Source organism: Mandrillus leucophaeus, unplaced genomic scaffold (genome assembly GCF_000951045.1).
Source record: "Mandrillus leucophaeus isolate KB7577 unplaced genomic scaffold, Mleu.le_1.0 Scaffold103, whole genome shotgun sequence".
Lineage (NCBI taxonomy): Eukaryota > Metazoa > Chordata > Mammalia > Primates > Cercopithecidae > Mandrillus > Mandrillus leucophaeus.
The window spans coordinates 3877796-3896394 of record NW_012098432.1 but is presented as its reverse complement, the minus strand read 5'-3'; the positions used below and the strand labels follow the sequence as shown (position 1 = coordinate 3896394).

The window sequence follows — 18599 nt, the reverse complement described above, 5'->3', positions numbered from 1 at the left end:
ATGTCTTAAGTCAATTTTGTCATTTGGTAGCCATATACTGGGACTATCACTCCCATATTACATACACACACACAAACACATACCACTTTCTCTCTTCTTTCCCCTTCCTTGAAATAAATTGTTAATCATAATTTGGTCAGAGGTTTAATTTCTAAGGTACCTGCGTATTTACGTAAATATGAAGTTACCTGCATATTTATATAAAATACTATAAATTAATCAAGTTTAGACCTTTTCCCAAGCCACTCTTACACTTCCATGTGATTTCTGAAGTGACACACTACACTGCGACTGGGTTTCTTTCAGACCTTCCTATTGACCGAGAACTCTTACCCACCAGACTAAGAGATCTTTCCTCATCACGTAGCTTTTGTTAGTTTCTTTGACTATTTGAAAGCCTTACTTATGGTAGCTCTAGCTAGGAATTATTGCAATTTTTTTTTCCCTTTCTTATCCTCAACTAAACTGGAAGAACCCTGAGAGCAAGGGATAAAATATTCTTAGTGCTGATCAAATATCCTGGCACATAATTAACTTCAAATTGTGACAATTTGAAGTCAGAGAGGGTCTAACACTGGTCTATGTGTTCTATCTACTATAAATGGTGACTTTTTTAAAGGAAATTATGTAGGCTTATTTCCTATTTCAAAAAATATACATTTAACATACTTTTGTCTGCTTATGTTTATTCAGAACTCCACTGTAAAAGATTTAACACGGTTTATCATCTCATAGCAGGCGTCATGCTAGGTGCTGAGTTGTCTACTCCATCATGTGGCTTATGGGATGGGGGTAAATGGGGTAAGGGTCTAAATGTTTATTTTATTTGCTGTTTTTTCTTCATATGTTTAGCATTTTCATGATCATTATATTCCATGACTGTAACATTCCTTATAAAATATATCATCTACTAGTACTATCCGCTATACTAACATACCATACCTTCTACCAACTAAAATACAGTGAAAATGTTGGATAATAAGTCGATAAGATAATGCAGAATTAGAGTTATGTTTCACAAAAGTGACAATAATGGACTGATTTTAAATGCTAAGTATAAAAGTCATAATCACAAAAAACAATGAGGAACTAAAAACAATAAAGTTGTATACACAAACCATTTCAGGAAAGTGCTTAAACCCAGAAATATAAGTGGATATTTATTTGTATAAGAAATATAGTTGGTATGGAATATGTTTTTGCCCTGAGGAATTCGCCAAAAGCGCACACTTAAACTTAGGTTCTAAGGAACCAGAGGGTGGCCAAGTGTTTCCTCAGGTCGGAAATTCTTAGAGGGTGTCCTTGACACATTAATCTAAAGCCTCCCAAAAATATGCCTTTGGATAAGGATCAACTAGAAGTAAATACGTCCTCCTTTATTCCAAACCAAAGAATTGTCAAGCAGCTTGCCTTGCTGTTAAGCAGAGCAGAAGAAATAAAAAAAAGAAGGAAGGAAAAAAGAGAAGGAAAAGAAAGTAAAATAAGGTTCCTGACAAATTATTGCTACAAAAATACTCACTTTGGATTTATACAGAGCCTAGTAAGTCAGAGAAGCTCACTCTTGAACTTAATCTGAGGTAGTTCTTAAGTGGCAATGCCTGTCTGGTCTCCTGATAGAAGCAAATATAAAGTCTCTACAGGAGAGTCCGTTCATCTTAGGCCAAGGGAAACCTCGGCAAATAACTTTGCTAAGGACAAGGACCAACAAACAAAGTCAATCAAAGATATACATGAAAGCATAGCAATATAACGCTGAAGAACAAGGATCAGAAGCATATCCACCCTGACTTTAGACAGTAGAATTATTAGATATGGTTTAGAAAACAACAGTGATTATCACATTTGAAGGAAAAAAAGAGAAGACGGAAGGTGGGGACAGCAATGATGATAGATGTCCAGAGAACAGAAAACTTTAAAAAGGGACATAGCAGATTTAAATGAAAGGAAATCTTTATGAATTAAAAAAGAAAAAAAATGCTATTTTCATATCTTCTCTCCCCAAATACGTTGGAGAAAAAGCTTTTAATGATTAAGTTATATTTTCATTTCAAATTCACATCTGTGATTTTAATCTGAAAAAAAAGCATCTCTAAAAACATACTGATAGACTTGACAAAAATGGTTAATACTTTGTGTTGTACATTTCAATATTTTAGATAACTAAGCAAATTATTAAGATATTATGCTAGCCATGTTAAATCCTATTTTTCTCAAAATGCTAGTCATTCTTGCTGAACCTTCCTTCTTTCAGATTCCTGATATTTCAGAGACTAATAGAAAATAACTGTATGGAGTCTGCTGTTAGTAATTCTCAAATATACATAGAACCATGGTTCAGTGCAAAATATAGTTAGCATTGGACACCTGTTATTCCTTGACTCCTTTCTGAAACAAACTTATTAGGAGTCTCTGCTATGATGATGGTATATTTTGTGCACTTCTTGGAATAAATAATGTACAGGAATCGTTCAAATGCATATTCAGTGGGAAGCCATCTGGCTTCATGTGAATTTATGAATATTTTAGCTTGCTCAGCTAGTCAAAAGTAAAATCTGGCACTAGGGATTATCATGTAGATTTGTGACAGTATTACAAAAAAAAAAAAGCTTCTGTAAATCAATGATTGACATATCTACTAAAGTATAGTTTCTTCTTGGATTGGGTATACTTAAAATAAGTACAATATTGCATGATTAGTTTGGAAGTCATAATTCAACTTGACATAACAATGTTTCATTAAAATAGTTACATATAGAAATTGAACCTTGGAATTGAGTTGGACTTCATAATGTTACTGTGGTGAACACTGTGATAGCACCCATATCACTTCTTCAATGAAGAGCTTGTTACCTCAGCTACTGCAAGTGCTGTCAGTGGAGAGCTTTCATGGGTCAGTCCCCTTTCACATACTGCCTTATTCCTAAAAAGGTATCTTGTCCATTGTATTCCTTATCCATTGGGAACCTGAGAAAAGATAATTGATGTGTGGTATAAATCCTGGCCAACCAGGTTAAACTTGGGAAACACTGAAGTGCTATTCTAGTATCCAGAGCTCCTCTTGGGATTAGCCAATTAAGGCTGTCTTTGGGATTGCATCTCAGCTTCACTTTCTTCTTCTCTGTTTTGCTCTCTCCCCTTCCTTGTACAAGTGTTAGTCCCACAGGCCCTCCTTAAGAATATTTTGCATTCTAAAGTACATCTCAGATTCTGCTTTTCAGGAAATCCAACCCACAGTCATTAGCTAATCCTGTTACCGGTGGACAGTGACCAGGTTCTTGGCATTTTGAACAAAGAATTAGACAAAACACATAAAGTGAAGAAAGAATGAAGAACTTTATTCAAAATGAAAGTACACTTTACAGTGTGGGAGTGGGCCAGAGCATAGGGTCTCATGGACGCCATTACAGAATTTGCGGGGGTTTAAATACCCTCTAGAGATTTCCAATGGTTACTCGGTGTATGCCCTATGTAAATGGAGAGGATGAAGTAAAGTTAAAGTCATTTACTCTGCATACACCCTCTGGAAAGGATATTTCCTGCCATAGTTTAAGTGTGAATCAGCCTTATGTTCCCTGTCTCCAGGCCCTACCTCTTATCTAAAATAAGAACTTGAGAAAACTTCTGCTAAATTGTCTTTTGGACTTTTTGCTTAAGCCTATTATCTCATAAGAAAATGTACTCTAGTATTGGACAAAATTCTTTATAATGTTGTATATAAATTTTTTTCCTTGTAGCATCTGGTACAATATAAAACCAACTTCATAATCCTGCTGGTTTCCTCATTAATTAAATTCTGACCCACGTTCACAATTTATGGATTCATATTTTAACAATTTGAGAGTTACATTTTGATAATGAGAAATACAGATTTGAGAATTGATAACACATAGATGCTATGAGAATGGATGGTATTCCAAAGGAGTGAATGTGGATAGAGTAATTCAAACACAAATATCTGTGACCTTCTAGTGATACGAGGTGAGGAAGATAAGGAGAAATCAGTTAAAGAGACTTAAAAAGAGTGACCAATAAGTTAGAAAAAGAACCAGTAATTGGGGTTCCTTGAATCCAGGTAAAGAATGCAAGTCAAAGAAGTAATCAATTGAGATAAATGCTGTTTAAAGGGCAAGAAGATGAGACCAAGAATGATCCCTGGATTTAGCAAAGTCGAGAGCTCTGGAAATCTTCAGAAGAACAAGTTTAATGGAGTAGTGGTAATGAAGAGGGGTGCTAAAAGCCTGAATTGGGTTGAAGAGTAAATAGGAAGATGGGAACTGAAGAATGGAAGAATAGACAATGTATTCTAAAAATTTTAGTGTAAAAGGAGCAAGGAAATAAAGTAATACCTGAAGGAAGTGTAGTCAAGGGTTTTTTTTTTTTTTTAATTGGAAAAATCACAGAATATTTGTGTACTGATGAGAATAATCCATTAAAGGACGAAAACTAATGACACAAGAAAAAGAAGAGATAAATGCTATATGTCTACAACGTAAACAATGTGTGCATATCTCGTAACGGGATGGAAGAAGTTGGTCTGAGAAAGAGAAACAAAGTTAGACATAATTTTGGATTATAAAAAAATAGCTAGTGAAGAAAGTCTTGGTGATGAGGATGCCAAAGGATTTCTAAGAACAATTATTACTTAATGCTGTACTCTGATATGTATCCTTCTCTTTCCTTCCAGCACCTTCCTCCATAGCTCCAATGATTCAGAGAAATTTGCTACACATAAAATTTGTGTTAGAAGGCCTTTTTCTGGAGGGGATATGGTGATGCTCTAATTGTGGGAAAGAGGAAAAGTTTGAGACTCACATAGTGAAAGATACGTGCTCAGCTCATAGAATTGTGAGAAAATCACATGCAAGCCCAAACAGAACTAACTCAACAGAAGTGGAAGCTTACAGCCCAAAGTAATTATGAAGATATATGATCTTCAGGAATTTCACAGATATTTGAGAGAAGTTTTTGACATCTATGGGGTTTAGAATAGAGGTTCAACTAACGTTGCCTGCATCTAAAGGGAAAGCAAATTTCCAGTTGACATCTGATTACACGTAGCAAATATGAAAAAGGTAAAAAACAACAATGTGGGTGGTAAAGAGATTGCAGATTATCACCAGGCAAAACTTCATGGAGAAAATAAAGTGTAGAATGTCAGAAAGTAGTATGAATCTTTGTCCTAAAAGGTAGTCTTCAGGGAAGCAAAATGGGATACAAAAACAGTACTAAATTAGTGAAGCAAGGCTGAGATGGCCACAGTATTCCTTTTTCTTTCAACGCCTCATACACCTCAGTGCCAATCTTTTAAATCTTTCCTTTGTAGGCTTTCTGTAACTTTGCCTTCATGTGCAATTATAAAAGTCAGATCATTGTTATTACAGTATACAATAAGGCATTATGGGATGTAAAAAAAAATTGCATTCGTCTAGAAAACAGTGGTAGCTCAACAAGTTGAGAGAGGTGGATGGGTTTTGGTTGTGTTTTTCATATTCATGTGTTTTTCATTTCATATGTTTCACTTGTTGAAAACAGGATGAAAAGGATGAGGGGAAGTACCTGAAGAGTCATGGAAAATTTACAGGTTTTTGCCTTGAGCAATTTGGTGAATGGCTGTGTCATTTATCTAGATGAAAAAGATTATCTTACTTGATAGAGAGAAGATTAGAGCTCTCCAAATAGAGATGCCTATGTATTTTTTTCCAGTAAGGGAGGGATACGAAGCAGGGAGGTACATATCTGAATCTAGAATTCAGTGTTGGGTATATTATGACGGCTAGTACAACTTAGGTTTCATTGTAGATGAAACTAGGCTTACTACATCCTGATGAAATAATATGGCTAAGAGAAGTATTGTTTTTGTTTTTGCTTATTTATTTTTATGTTATGGAAAATTGCAGCATGTTTTTAGTCTAGAGATACATAATTGAAGACAAAAGAAACATGGCTAATTTTGTAAATTGCTTCTTCTCACGGAACTCATGGTAAATATTTATTTTGTATTGAAGAATCACCTGTTGCAACAAGTAAAAAAGAATTACTCTAAAACTTTCTCCTTCCTTCCTCATAAGCTAGCTTCCATAGACAGCTCTTTATTCGACTGGATAATGCTTAATTAGAAGCTCTATCAACTTTAACCAGTCATAATGAGTGATGATCTTTCTTATTCAATTTCATTAAAGATTGATCCCAGTGATATATAATTAGTGCATTTTTAATTTATGACTTGTCAGTGTGCCTGTACATTTAAAATCTGAACTTGGGCCACTTGATCTATTCGTAATTATTTCTTTGTGTAGTCCAAGTTTTCTAGTTCTAGAAATATTGGAAACTTCTCTAAAGAACAGCATATTGACAGACATAATTTACTTTCTCAAACCCCAAGGCTAAAAATAATAGGAAAAAAACCACTCACGTAAACTTCATTAAGCAGTGCAACATTTCTAAACCTGCAAATGAAATGAACACTTACTTGATTTCGACATAGTTGTATTTTAAAAGATTTTTTTGCCTCAAGATGTAAATGCTTTAATTCTATTCTGGGCGATGTGACACTCTCCTACAAGGAAGTGGTAAATTAAAACTCACTTGAACCATCTGAATGTGCTGCAGAGAGAAAAGAGTAGATACTGGTAAGAAAAGAAATAAAAAAAAATCATTCACATGTGCAGATTACTTAGCTACAATGTGTTGGTTGTAGCAAAGATTTTAAAAAGCATTTAAGGAGGCTGGAGATTCAACAAGCATATCAGTAACACATCATAAGCCAGTGGCCAAAGAATATAGACATTTTAGTTTAGATTGTTTCAGAAATGCACTGAAACACAATTGAAGGAGTATAATTCTGGCACAGATAGCTAGGAAATGACACTAGCAGATGGATTGCACTAGTCTATAGCAATCAGAAATGAATTGCTCTGTGTGAATGGTTGAAATTTATACGTGCGATGGCTAAGAGATTCCTGCAGCCAGAGGCTTCAAAAAGATAGACTATTTATCCAAGCAGCCCAAAATAAAATGTTAACTCTGTCAGTATCAACCAGTTACTTGCATGCACAATAATACTCTTGGGATGAACATCTTTAGACATAAGTGTCAACAATCAAGTTGATGTGCAGGTAGTTGATAATAGTCACTCATTTACAGGCATCTTCCCTCTACACCGCCAATCCTCCAAGTATCAATACAGTAGGAAAATCAGCAGCTTTTATTATTCCATTTCCCCAAATATTAACCTGACCCAAAGTTGTTGTCTACTAAACTACAGCCAAATTGGCAAGTTTGAATGACGTGGCAAGTTCAGTTTGTTATGACTCACGTAGACAGCTCTTCTAGGGACAGAACTAGTATTCTTCAACCAAACTGGTATGACTAGACTTTCATTATGTATTAAAAAAACCTAAGCAGAAGTTTCTGTATATACAGATAAATGGGAGCATGAAGAATGTGATTATGTTACAGAATTTGGCACACTAGTATTGGAGGAAGGAAAATATGATGAAGTTAAATGCAAGGAATGTTACTAATTTTATTAAGTATTAGAATTGTGTTTCTCAACCTCAATAGAAATAGGCTTTGTCTAAACAAAATTGAGAGGCACAGAAGACTCAAGTTAACTAGATATGTGGTTGCTATTATTTTTCTTGCACTAAGCAAATTAAAAAGGTCTTTAACAATTTAGTTCTTGACACAGATGAAGACTTGATTTAGATGAACAAGGAAAAGAGCATCTGAAATCCTTTAGCTGGTTTTGAACTACTAATGAGTTTTCGCTTCTCTCCATTGTAATTCTGCTAGGCTAGACTGAGGTGCCTTAATCCTGAGCCTCCAAGGTGCTCAAGTCCAGAAGGCATCATGATGTATGTAAACAGCAACTCTGATTTTGTGTAGTTTACTTAACAGCTATATATGACAACAGGAGGTTTTGATTTTGGCTTTATTGCTGAATTTGGTAATCTTAACATTAGGAGTACTGCGTAGCTACAGAAGATGTCTAGATCATCCGGGGTTGTGGGAATTAATCCTGGATTCATGCCATCAAACTTTTGACGATTTCAGAGTATCACTTGGATTTTTAAAGCTTTATTTCAATCAGTACACAGTGATATATATCTTTTATTTCTGCTTTGCTTAGAGAATAAATGCCTAAGGTAAAAGATTATTACCAAATGTTGAATTTTTCTCATGCCCTTGTTGACAGTTATTAAACCATCAATAAGTTTATGGATTATAGTTACAAACAATAGCAGGATTTGACACACCTGAGTATATGATGTAAGTGCCATGATTTTATAAAAATAAAAAATATAAAATGAGACAAAATATTTAATTTCAAACTTATCCATTTAGGTCTTATTTTTCTATTGCTGATAAAATTCAGAAAAAAAACAAATCTTTATTGGGAGACTAAATGAAAAGCCTGAAAAATTAAGATTGTTACAAAATTTAGGCACTTCTTATCAAAAATATACTTCTCTCTCATCATGTACACTACATTCAGGGATTAAATTTAGGAGTGACTTACTTTTTTTTTTTTCGTTTTTTTGCCTAGATCCTTTTATTAAAACACACATTTAGGTTAGAATCATTTCCTAATTCATCTTTTTTTCTCCACATTTCGACATCCCAGAAAACAGAATGTGCCTTACAAATGATAGTATAATAGCTATTAGTCAGGCAGCAATAGTCATGGAGTTGTTACTTGCTCACATGTGAACTTGGTCATATCTGTGTATATGACTGTCATTTCAGTTGAATTAGGTACACTATTGGTGGTATGTGTGTGCTACTATACACCAAGCAATACATCTCAGAGCAAGAGACCTTGATAAGTCCTTTGAACAGAACCATTTCAAAGCACTGGAATCCATGCACTGTGCAGGATTATGGTTAAAATTCAGATTAGGTAAAATACAGTAGTGAGTACTTAATAAACACATAATATTCTCTGAACACTCTGTAAGTAAATAAATGTTAAACAACAGCTATCATATATTTTCTTTAAAAAGAATCTTGAAAAAGAAAAAATAAACACACAAATACCATATTTGAGGGCTTCAGATGGTCACTTCTGGTTTACCAAACAATAATTTTAATATTAACATGTTAATATGACCATCAATTTGTGAGAAATCAATCACAGGTCCGATCTTCTAAGGACCTGTGATTAAACTGAAGCAAAAGTGAAACTGAGTTTTGTCAAACAGAAGGGTATCAAAATTTGCAGGAGTGTGGGTCTGCAGTTAGGTAAAAAAAAATCCAGACATAAGTGTGGTAAGAGCACTCAGGAAATACAGCCTCACCAATAACTCTGAAAGCACAGAAGGTACTAGGTGGACGTATGCATATCAATAGCTCTGAAAGTGCTGAAGAGTTTGAATGTGAAGCTGTAGAAATTTCTTGATGATATCTCAATATTTTACTTTTTTGTTATTTTATATGTACATTCATTCAATATTTCACTTTTTTGTTATTTGATATGTATATGCAAGAGGGTTAAATAAAAATCTGTATTTAAAAACAACTAAAAGAGATCTCCAATAAATATGAAAATTTCGAGTAACAAAGCATTACGTCATGTTTTATTGTGTTTTTCTTAATGGAACATAAAATAATGGTGATTCTTATAATTGATGGCACTTCAGATTTGGTAAAACTACAATTCTGAACATTTAGTGAATGACAAACATATAACATCCTCTGAAAAATCTGCAAGTAAATCAATCATTTTTAAACAATAGCTACCATGTATTTGTATCTTATCCTTGGGAAAAACTTTGGAAAAAAAAAAAAAAACACAAACACAAGTATCATAACTGAGGGTTGTGGACAATTTACTTCTAGTTTACCAATTTTTACATTGACATAAAGTAGCACAGACTAGTTATTTCATTAAAAAAAACACACACTGACAAATCTTTTCTCTATTACACTGTAGTACAAAGACTTTTCACTTCTATGCTTACACCAGTATAGAAACACATAACTTGAGATTCCAGCCAATTTTTATTTTCTTGAAACTTTATCATCTGTGTATTATCTAAGTTTTTCCATTTTCCTGCCTGCTTCTTGATGTCTGCATTTGGACCAATTATTGTTTCTCAGTATCACCAGTGTGTGGATAAAAAATAAGATGAAAAGTAAATTCAGTTCATTTGGTAATTTCAGTTTTGTTAGAAGGACTGACAGGAGATAATACAAGTAAAGTCTATAGTGAAATTACATGATTATTGATGAATTTCAATTATTACTACCACTTTCCCCACAGATAACTGAGTTTTGTGCGCATATGTATGTGTTTTCCTGTGGAATGGAACATAAAGGAAAAATTTAAAGATACACAAACACATGTTCAAGTGTATAATACATATGTACTTTTAGTTTCATTTTGATAAAATTAATGAGATATGAATTTTATCATCAATTTCAGAGGTCTTTGTATCTAGTTATTTATCAACTAAAATAATCACAATATATTGGGCACTCAGTGAATGTGTCAGCTATGGATTTGTTTCTGAAAAAGTATTTCTACAGTATTCCTACACTACTCTGAACATCCTACAGTATGCCATTTTTATTATTCAAAATAGAATTACAGTTGAGGAGAGAAGTGCCAGTGAATACTTAGAACTTCACTGGATCAAAAGCCTCAAAAAAGATGGAAAAATTCTAAAGATATGCTTAGAAAATTACCTTTAAAACTATGTGAAAAAACAGTGCTCCACAAATCAATCATTATTAAAAACTAAAATACTGATACACATCCAAAAAATATCTATTTTCTCAACTTAGTCTTGAAATATTTTTCTTCAAAAATGATTTATATGTACTTTTGTGCTATTATTATTATGCTACAGGAATTACATTAACATAATTTTCATTAATTGAGTTCAGTGAAACAGCCTACAGAAAATACCTATCTCGGGAATGTTACTCAAAAAGGCAAAGTGTAAAATATTTAAAATGTCTCTAAATCAAATTGCTTTTTAAACTGATTTCTAGAAAAATTTGTTCCCTGTAAGTTATCATATCTTCTACATCTTTGTAGATAAGCATTTCTTCAATGGACAACAACTTATAGCTATTCAGGCTGAATGCTGACTTGTTCTTAACAGCATTTAACATCTTTAGGGATGTTGTAACTGAATCACTCAAAGAAGAACAAACTGGGAAAATGCGTGCAGTCCACAAACTTAGACATGTCTTGTTACCAGAGAACAGTTCCTCTGTAACTTTAAGATTCCAAACATCTAAGCATGACAGGAAACAGACTCCAAAGAATTGAAGTAACTTTATATCTGACAATGTTTTCACACTCTTTTTCAAGTTGTCTTGCACTCCAAATGCCATAGTTGAATACTTTAAGCATCTATTCATCTTTAAACTTAAGGAACACACAAAAGAATGTGCAGGGAGGGCAGCTTTTGTTAGGATATAAGAACCACTAATAATGCAGTTTTCCCCAACTGAAACATCAGGCCCCAATCTAGAATACTCCACAACTGAGCCAGGTGCTACAGAACATCTTGAATCCAGTATGCTTTGAATGATACAGGATGTTTTGCAAGAGCATTCTGGTATATCTGGAAAGATACTAAAAGTTATGGACTGTAAGCCGAGCTCTGACTTTAAACTGTTATCTGAGGTAAAGTAAAACAAATATTCTTCGGTTGTTCCAATGTGATAAAATTTGGAGTTATTAAGAACAACAACATTTAGTGATGTTCCTTTAAGAAGATGAAATATTCTCTGCCTCATTTCTACCAACTCTGACCCTTCTTTAACGACATTTGATGTGTTTCTGGTGTACTCCACAGTTGCTCCAGGTCCTAAAGCCTGTAGAAAGTCACCATAGGCATCTATTTCACAGCTCAGTGTGCCTATTTTTTCATAAAAAGCAAGTAACATTTTTGCTGATTTATGATCCATATAAAATAGGCTATCTGTGTAGACATAGTCAGAGTCTACTTTAAGATCGGTGATGTCACCCCCAGCAAAGTCCTGTTGACAAAAAATTCCAGGTCTACACACAGCATTAAATTGATACATCTTTTCTATGCTGGGCTTATGAAGGAAACGATGGCAAGATCTGTATTCAAGGTCTCTATGTTTTAAATCATCAAAAGGATCTAAGACAAATACTCCATGTGTGGTACCTATCGTCAAAGTAGAAGGATGAGCTAAAGCGGTAAAGCCAGGTTTGTCAAACCTAATAAACTCAAATTCTCCAATACTATAAAGTTCAATATCATCTGCACAGGTTACCAAAATTCCAGGATTCATATGTAAGGGGAAATCAATGTACATGGCTAGTTTTAATTCTAGCATCTGATAAATGGGGTTACCAAGAGGTAAAGCAGTGAAAATTTTTCCCAGAGCACTTGCATTTGGAAGTCGTTGACTGTAGCCACCTATAAAATTAAAACAAAATAACCATTTAAAAATGTAGTATTGTTTATAAAATTTTCAAAACCCAGGGTTTAATAACCTGCAAGTTACAAATCAAAATATATTTACAGATATTTAATATATACCATGTGTAACTGTAAATCAGGAAGGAATAATGAAATCCAGATTAAAAATTCAAAGAGAAATTCTCTTGTTGCCATGTGATATAACACAATTTTAAAAACTATAGGTCAGGAAAAAATTTAAGTATACTGTAGAATCTGTGAAATGTTTTGAATTACATGTATAACAAACAAGAAGGACCATGGCCCAAAACATGATGTTGTATCTACATTTTTTTTCTTTTTTTCTGAAATGAAGTCTTACTCTGTCACCCAGGCTGGAGAGCAGTGGCTCACCACAACCTCTGTGTCCCAGGTTCAAGTGATTCTCCTGTCTCAGCCTCCCAAGTAGCTGGGATTACAGGCGCCTGCCACTGTGCCTGGCTAATTTTTGTCTTTTTAGTAGAGACGAAGTTTCACCATGTTGGCCAGGCTGGTCTCAAACTCCTGACCTCAGGTGATCCACCCACCTTAGCCTCCCAAAGTGCTGGGATTACAGGCGTAAGTTACTGCGCCCAGACTGTATCTACATTTTAAACAACAAATTTCAACCATGTTTAGACTTCTAATTAAGAATCTACTTCACAGAAAATAAAATTATAGAAAACTAATATACTAATGCTAAAAGACAGTCATTTGCTTCTTTACAATATTTCGCTCAAAGATGGACAGCATATATATAGGTTGTCCCACAAGATTATAATGGAGCTGAAAAATTCCTATTATCTAGTGATGTTGGAGCCATTGTAAAGTCCTAGCATAATGCACCACTCAAGTGTTTGTGGTGATGCTGGTATAAACAAACCTACTGTGCTGCCAGTTTACTAAACTATAGAACATACAATTATGTATAGTATACAATACTTGGTAATAAATGACTATTTCACTGGTTTTTGTGTTTACTATACTATACTTTTCATTGTTATTTTAGAATAAATTCATATGATACATACCAAAAAAAGTTAAAAATACAATGGCCTCTGGCAGGTCCTTCAGCAGGTATTTCAGAAGGCAGCATTGTTATAGGAGATGACAGCTCCTGAACTCTAGTAGGACTACAGAGGTAGAAGACAGTGATACTGATGATCCTGACCCAGTGTAGGCCTAAGCCTACACTATTTTTGTGTCATCATTTCTAACCAAAAAGTTTAAAAGGTAAAAATAAAAACAACGGAATAAACCCTAATGATATAAAGAAAATATTTTTGTACGGCTGTACAGTGTTTGTGTTTTAAGCTGAGTGTTATTACAATAGAGTCAAAAAGTTAAAAAAATTAAGAAGTTTATAAAGTAAAAATGTTATAGTAAGCTAAGGTTAATTTATTACTGAAGATCAATAATACATGTAAAGCACTTGGCAGCACACAGTATATTGTTCAACAAAAGGGAGCTAATAACTTTCTATTTTTTCTTTTTCCAAAGACCAGTCAATAGTAAAGTTTAGTACTAAGAATTATCTATTTCCAAAAAACAAAAATAAAAAAAAAACTATGCATTTCCTGGTATCTAATTTAATTTTTACTGAACTGATAATAATAATTATTTTATTAAATAAAATTGTAAATTAGATTTTTTTTACACATTTTTTAGTCTTCAAACCAGAACTTGGATGCTTTACTTTGACATCATCTTTACAAAGAATCATTTTTTTAATATGTAAATCATAAGAATGAGAAAGTGCTTTGGAAGCCATGTAGACAAACAATTCTAAAATACCTGTCCCTTGACTGGTGTCGGTTCATGACAGTTTTCATTAATCCCTTAACATACAGAGAAAAACAACAAAGGTTTTCATGTAACCAACATTTTTGCACAACTAAATGTATTCAATTTAAAAAGTTATTCTTTATTGTGAAGCTATGTCCTTCCTACTTTTCTGTTTTAAACTGTCTTATTTTATGTGTGTGATTTCCCTCTTATATATTTACTTGTTCATTCCGTATATTGTCACATTTTCCTTTTATTTTTAAGCATTGTGGCCTCTGGCTACCAATAATCACACAAAAATGCAAGATAAAAAGTACTGGCAAAAGTCTAGTAATGACCGTGTTAAACCAGCCTTCCCTCAAAGCAAGAATCCCCATTAAGGGAGAAAGAGCATTAGGTAAAATAGCTAATGCATACTGGCTTAATACCTAGGTGATGGGTTGATAGGTGCAGCAAACAACCATGGTACACGTTTACCTATGCAACAAACCTGCACATGTACCCTGGAACTTAAAATGTAAATTAAATGTAAAAGAAAAATCCCCACTAAAGCATTCCTGAGAACTATTCATATTTGAATGAGTTGTCTTAGGAAAATAATTTTCTATATACATACCCAAAAGAAAACAATATTCATAAAAGGTTGACGATATATGTGATCTACAATTTTATGAGTAAAATTTGTGAAAACCACTATACTACTTACAAGCTAAAAAAAAATGAACATCATGAAATATTTGTTTTCAAAGCAGAATAACTTCAAAGATTTTTTTTTTTAAAAAAGAAGGAAAGTGTTTGCAAGACAGAAAAAAGTCTCTAAAGTATTAAAGGTGGAAGACTAAAAAGAAAATGTAAATTAGTAAAGTATAACATTACCAGAGTGAATCAATAGGATGATAAAAGAATTCCATTTATCTCCATATAGCTTTTCCAAACGTTGAAGGGCACAAAGTGTTGATCCTCCATTTCCTTAAAAACAAAGTTGAAAAAGCACAATTTATTTAATAGAAACCTACTAAAACTTTGTCATGATGGTAAATTTAGGTGTTATAAAACCTTGAGGATTTGCCTTTCAGGAATAATTAAATAGATGGACACCAAAGGTATTGGCAATAGAACAAAATTAAAAACGTCTCATAGCAAATAACCAATCAATAAATTAGCAATGAAACCCAGACAACAACCCTCAGTAATAAATGATGAGGTAATATTCTCCCCAAAATAGTAATTATAAGAAAGAAGAAATAATAAATTACACAATCTGTAACATTAGAAGACTGATAAACATAAGCATTCATACAGAGTTACAAATCACAAAGCCCATTTAAATAATTCTCCCAAATGACACAATCAACAAAACAAGTTAGAGTTCCTTTCGAAAAAAAGATTTTTAGAACTTGAATTCCAAAAAAAAATATTAAATATAACTACCACACTAGTTATCTTGGGCCAGTTATCTAACTCTCAGTACCTCAGATTCTCATCTGCGGAAATAATATCACGTCTGTAATTTTTTACAGGCCTCCCTTTGGGAGGCCGAGGCGGGTGGATGTTGAGGTTAGGGGATCGAGACCATTCTGGTTAACATGCTGAAACCCCGTCGTCTCTACTAAAACAAACAAATAAACAAAAAATTAGCCGGTCGTGGTGGCAGGCGCCTGTAGTCCCAGCTACTTGGGAGGCTGAGGCAGGAGACTGGCATGAACCCAGGAGGCGGAGCTTGCAGTGAGCCAAGATCGCCACTGCACTCCAGTCTGGGCAACAGAGCAAGACTCCATTTCAAAAAAAAAAAAAAAAAAAAAGAAATAATAAGAGTACTGACCTCATAGTTGTAAGGATTAAAATAACATTGGCTAATTAGAATAATGCTAATGTCATTTACAGATATCCTATCTCTGGTATCAAGGGGCTTCAACTTTAAGTATCACATAGAAAATAGCCTTCAGAAAAACAGCATTTATTTCTATTTGCAATGGAAGGTCAAAGGGCAAAGTTGACCTAAACTAGGGTTTTCAAATATGTGTATTATGATATTTAAGCCATGTGACATTGTTCTTTCACATTATGTCCTCAAAAGGCCAAGAGTATTTTTTCCTACTACTTTGCTTTCTTCATGTAAACTGCTGGAGGAACTTTGGAGTGGAGAGGACCTTAAGAGCTCTACTGATAAGGTCCAAAGGAGTATTCCTATCTGAGTAGTGTAAATTTCATAAAAACTGATAAAATTATCTTTTAAGTAACATTCTGGAAGTTTTTCAAGGTAAGTCATAATGGGTAAGAACAGTTGCTATTCCTTGTATCTTTCTAAAAAAAGTGACTTTACGTTCAAATTTTAAAGTTTATAAAGCTGTGGGTAGAGATATGCAGCTTATACACTTTAAGTCACAGAAAAGCTTTTCTTCAATGATTATTCCGCTTAGGACCTATATTATAAATCTGACCATAAAGCACATACCAATTTTGGCTCCAGCAGGATCTACAAAAACGTGATACTGAACTCCAAGGGGTAACTCCTTTCTTTTCAGCTTTTCTGACAGCTGGTGGTTGTAAGCAAGTTCCTGTTTTTCATCAGCCGCTGTTATTGCAACTATGTCCCAGAATTCTCCAGGTGCTACCAGTTTGCCTATTTGGAAAAGGCAAGCAAATGCCAACAAAAATTATCAGAATTTTCTAGTTGCCACAGGTTTGCCTACTTAGAAAGAAGAAAAAGAAAGTAACATCTGTTACCATCTTCCAAAATGTATCTTTGGCTTTTGAGAGTTAGGGAATAATCAGTGGTGCATTAGTATGATTCAAAATAGTTACAATGAGGACTGTTCACAAGTTCCTTTTTTTTCTCTCTTTTAGATCACTCCCTCCTTTTATAGTCTACAATCCAATTTAATTATAAATGCTGAACGATACAATGTTTCTTGATTAAGAGAGCGACCTTTAACTTGCCAAAGACTATTGCCTCAATTCTTCAATAAGAAGAGGAGACAAACAAATCTCCAGCGTTGCAAATCAATTCTTTCGTATCAGGGACACTTAGTGTTAGGTGACTGAGACAGACACAACCCAGGCCAGGAGCGGTGGCTCACGCCTGTAATCCCAGCACTTCGGGAGGCCGAGGCGGGCAGATCACGAGGTCAGGCGATGGAGACCATCCCGGCTAACACGGTGAAACCCTGTCTCTACTAAAAATAAAAAAAAATTAGCCGGGCGTGGTGGCGGGCGCCTGTAGTCCCAGCTACTTGGGAGGCTGAGGCAGGAGAATGGCATGAACTCGGGAGGTGGAGCTTGCAGTGAGCCGAGATAGAGCCACTGCACTCCAGCCTGGGGGACAGAGCGAGACTCGGTCTCAAAAAAAAAAAAAAAAAAAGACAACTCAAAGATCCATTCCATCAATGTTGCTGTTTATAAATGTGGGTACTTTATTTTCTATTACTTTAAGATAAACCATGCAAACTTACATAGGCTGTTAGAACATAAAATTCTGGATAACAGAAAGTCCCAACTCTCTGATGACATCTTTAAAAGACAGTCTGCACTTTTAGTAGACAGTTGGAATCTCTTTATTGATAAACAAAATGATTTAGCGTTTTAATTAGTTAACAAACAGAACCTGTCAGCTAGAATCTAATAGTCCTGAATATTTTACTGTTATCCAAGTATTAGTCCCAGTATTTTTTAAGCAGTCACTGCATCAGTAACCACTTTTATTAGCCAGTTGTACGGGGATTAAGTGGCATAGCCAATTTTTTGATAACAAATTTCTTCCTTTTAATTTGTAATATATAATTCTTCCATGCTCTGTTACTCCCTCAACAAACGTTTACATTACAGAAGTAGATGAATGTAATGTAAACAGTGAAGTTTACATTAGGGGGTTGGGATCTACTCATAAAGGTCAAAATACTGTGCTTAATATCTTTTAGATTTATTTAAAGTAACTTTTATTAATGAGCTAATCAACGCATAACTTCACCAGATTTTCTTTCTTCTTCTTCCTCCGCCCTCATTTTAATATCTATACTACTAAGAATAAGAAACAAGCATGTCAAGCAGGGACAGTGAAAAGAATAAATAAAAACTGAAAAGGATTATTAGCTAGCTACTCCTGGGGGGCGTCATAGGCCTGCAGATGAGAAGCAGACGGGAAGTGACAGTCCAACAAACTTCCTGGCACGCAAAAGCACCCTCCCTCTGCATTGCCCAGGAGAACTCGGATGCCTTCTCTGGTACCTCTCAGCTCGGAAAACCTCCGCAATTTTCGCTGGGTGGCTTCTCGCAGCGATACTTCCGGAGGGTCCCTAGCAGCTGCCATAGCCCCACCTTCCCTGAGACCGCGCTGCACAGCACGCATGCGCCCTGGGGTGCGCCGCGGTCCGGTTATTTCTGGCCCGC

At 34.6% G+C, this 18599-nt stretch overlaps 1 protein-coding gene across 1 annotated transcript; it reads right to left on the bottom strand.

Annotated features, from left to right (window-relative positions):
* Positions 1-8304: 8304 nt before the first annotated feature.
* FPGT (fucose-1-phosphate guanylyltransferase) lies at positions 8305-18579 on the bottom strand. Its single transcript, XM_011977723.1, has 5 exons — positions 18438-18579; positions 16669-16836; positions 15090-15182; positions 9478-12407; positions 8305-9437 (listed from the first exon to the last, which is right to left on the bottom strand). The coding sequence occupies exons 1-4, from the start codon at positions 18556-18558 to the stop codon at positions 10966-10968; spliced, it is 1824 nt and encodes a 607-aa protein (XP_011833113.1). The 5' UTR covers positions 18559-18579; the 3' UTR covers positions 8305-9437; positions 9478-10965.
* Positions 18580-18599: the final 20 nt, after the last annotated feature.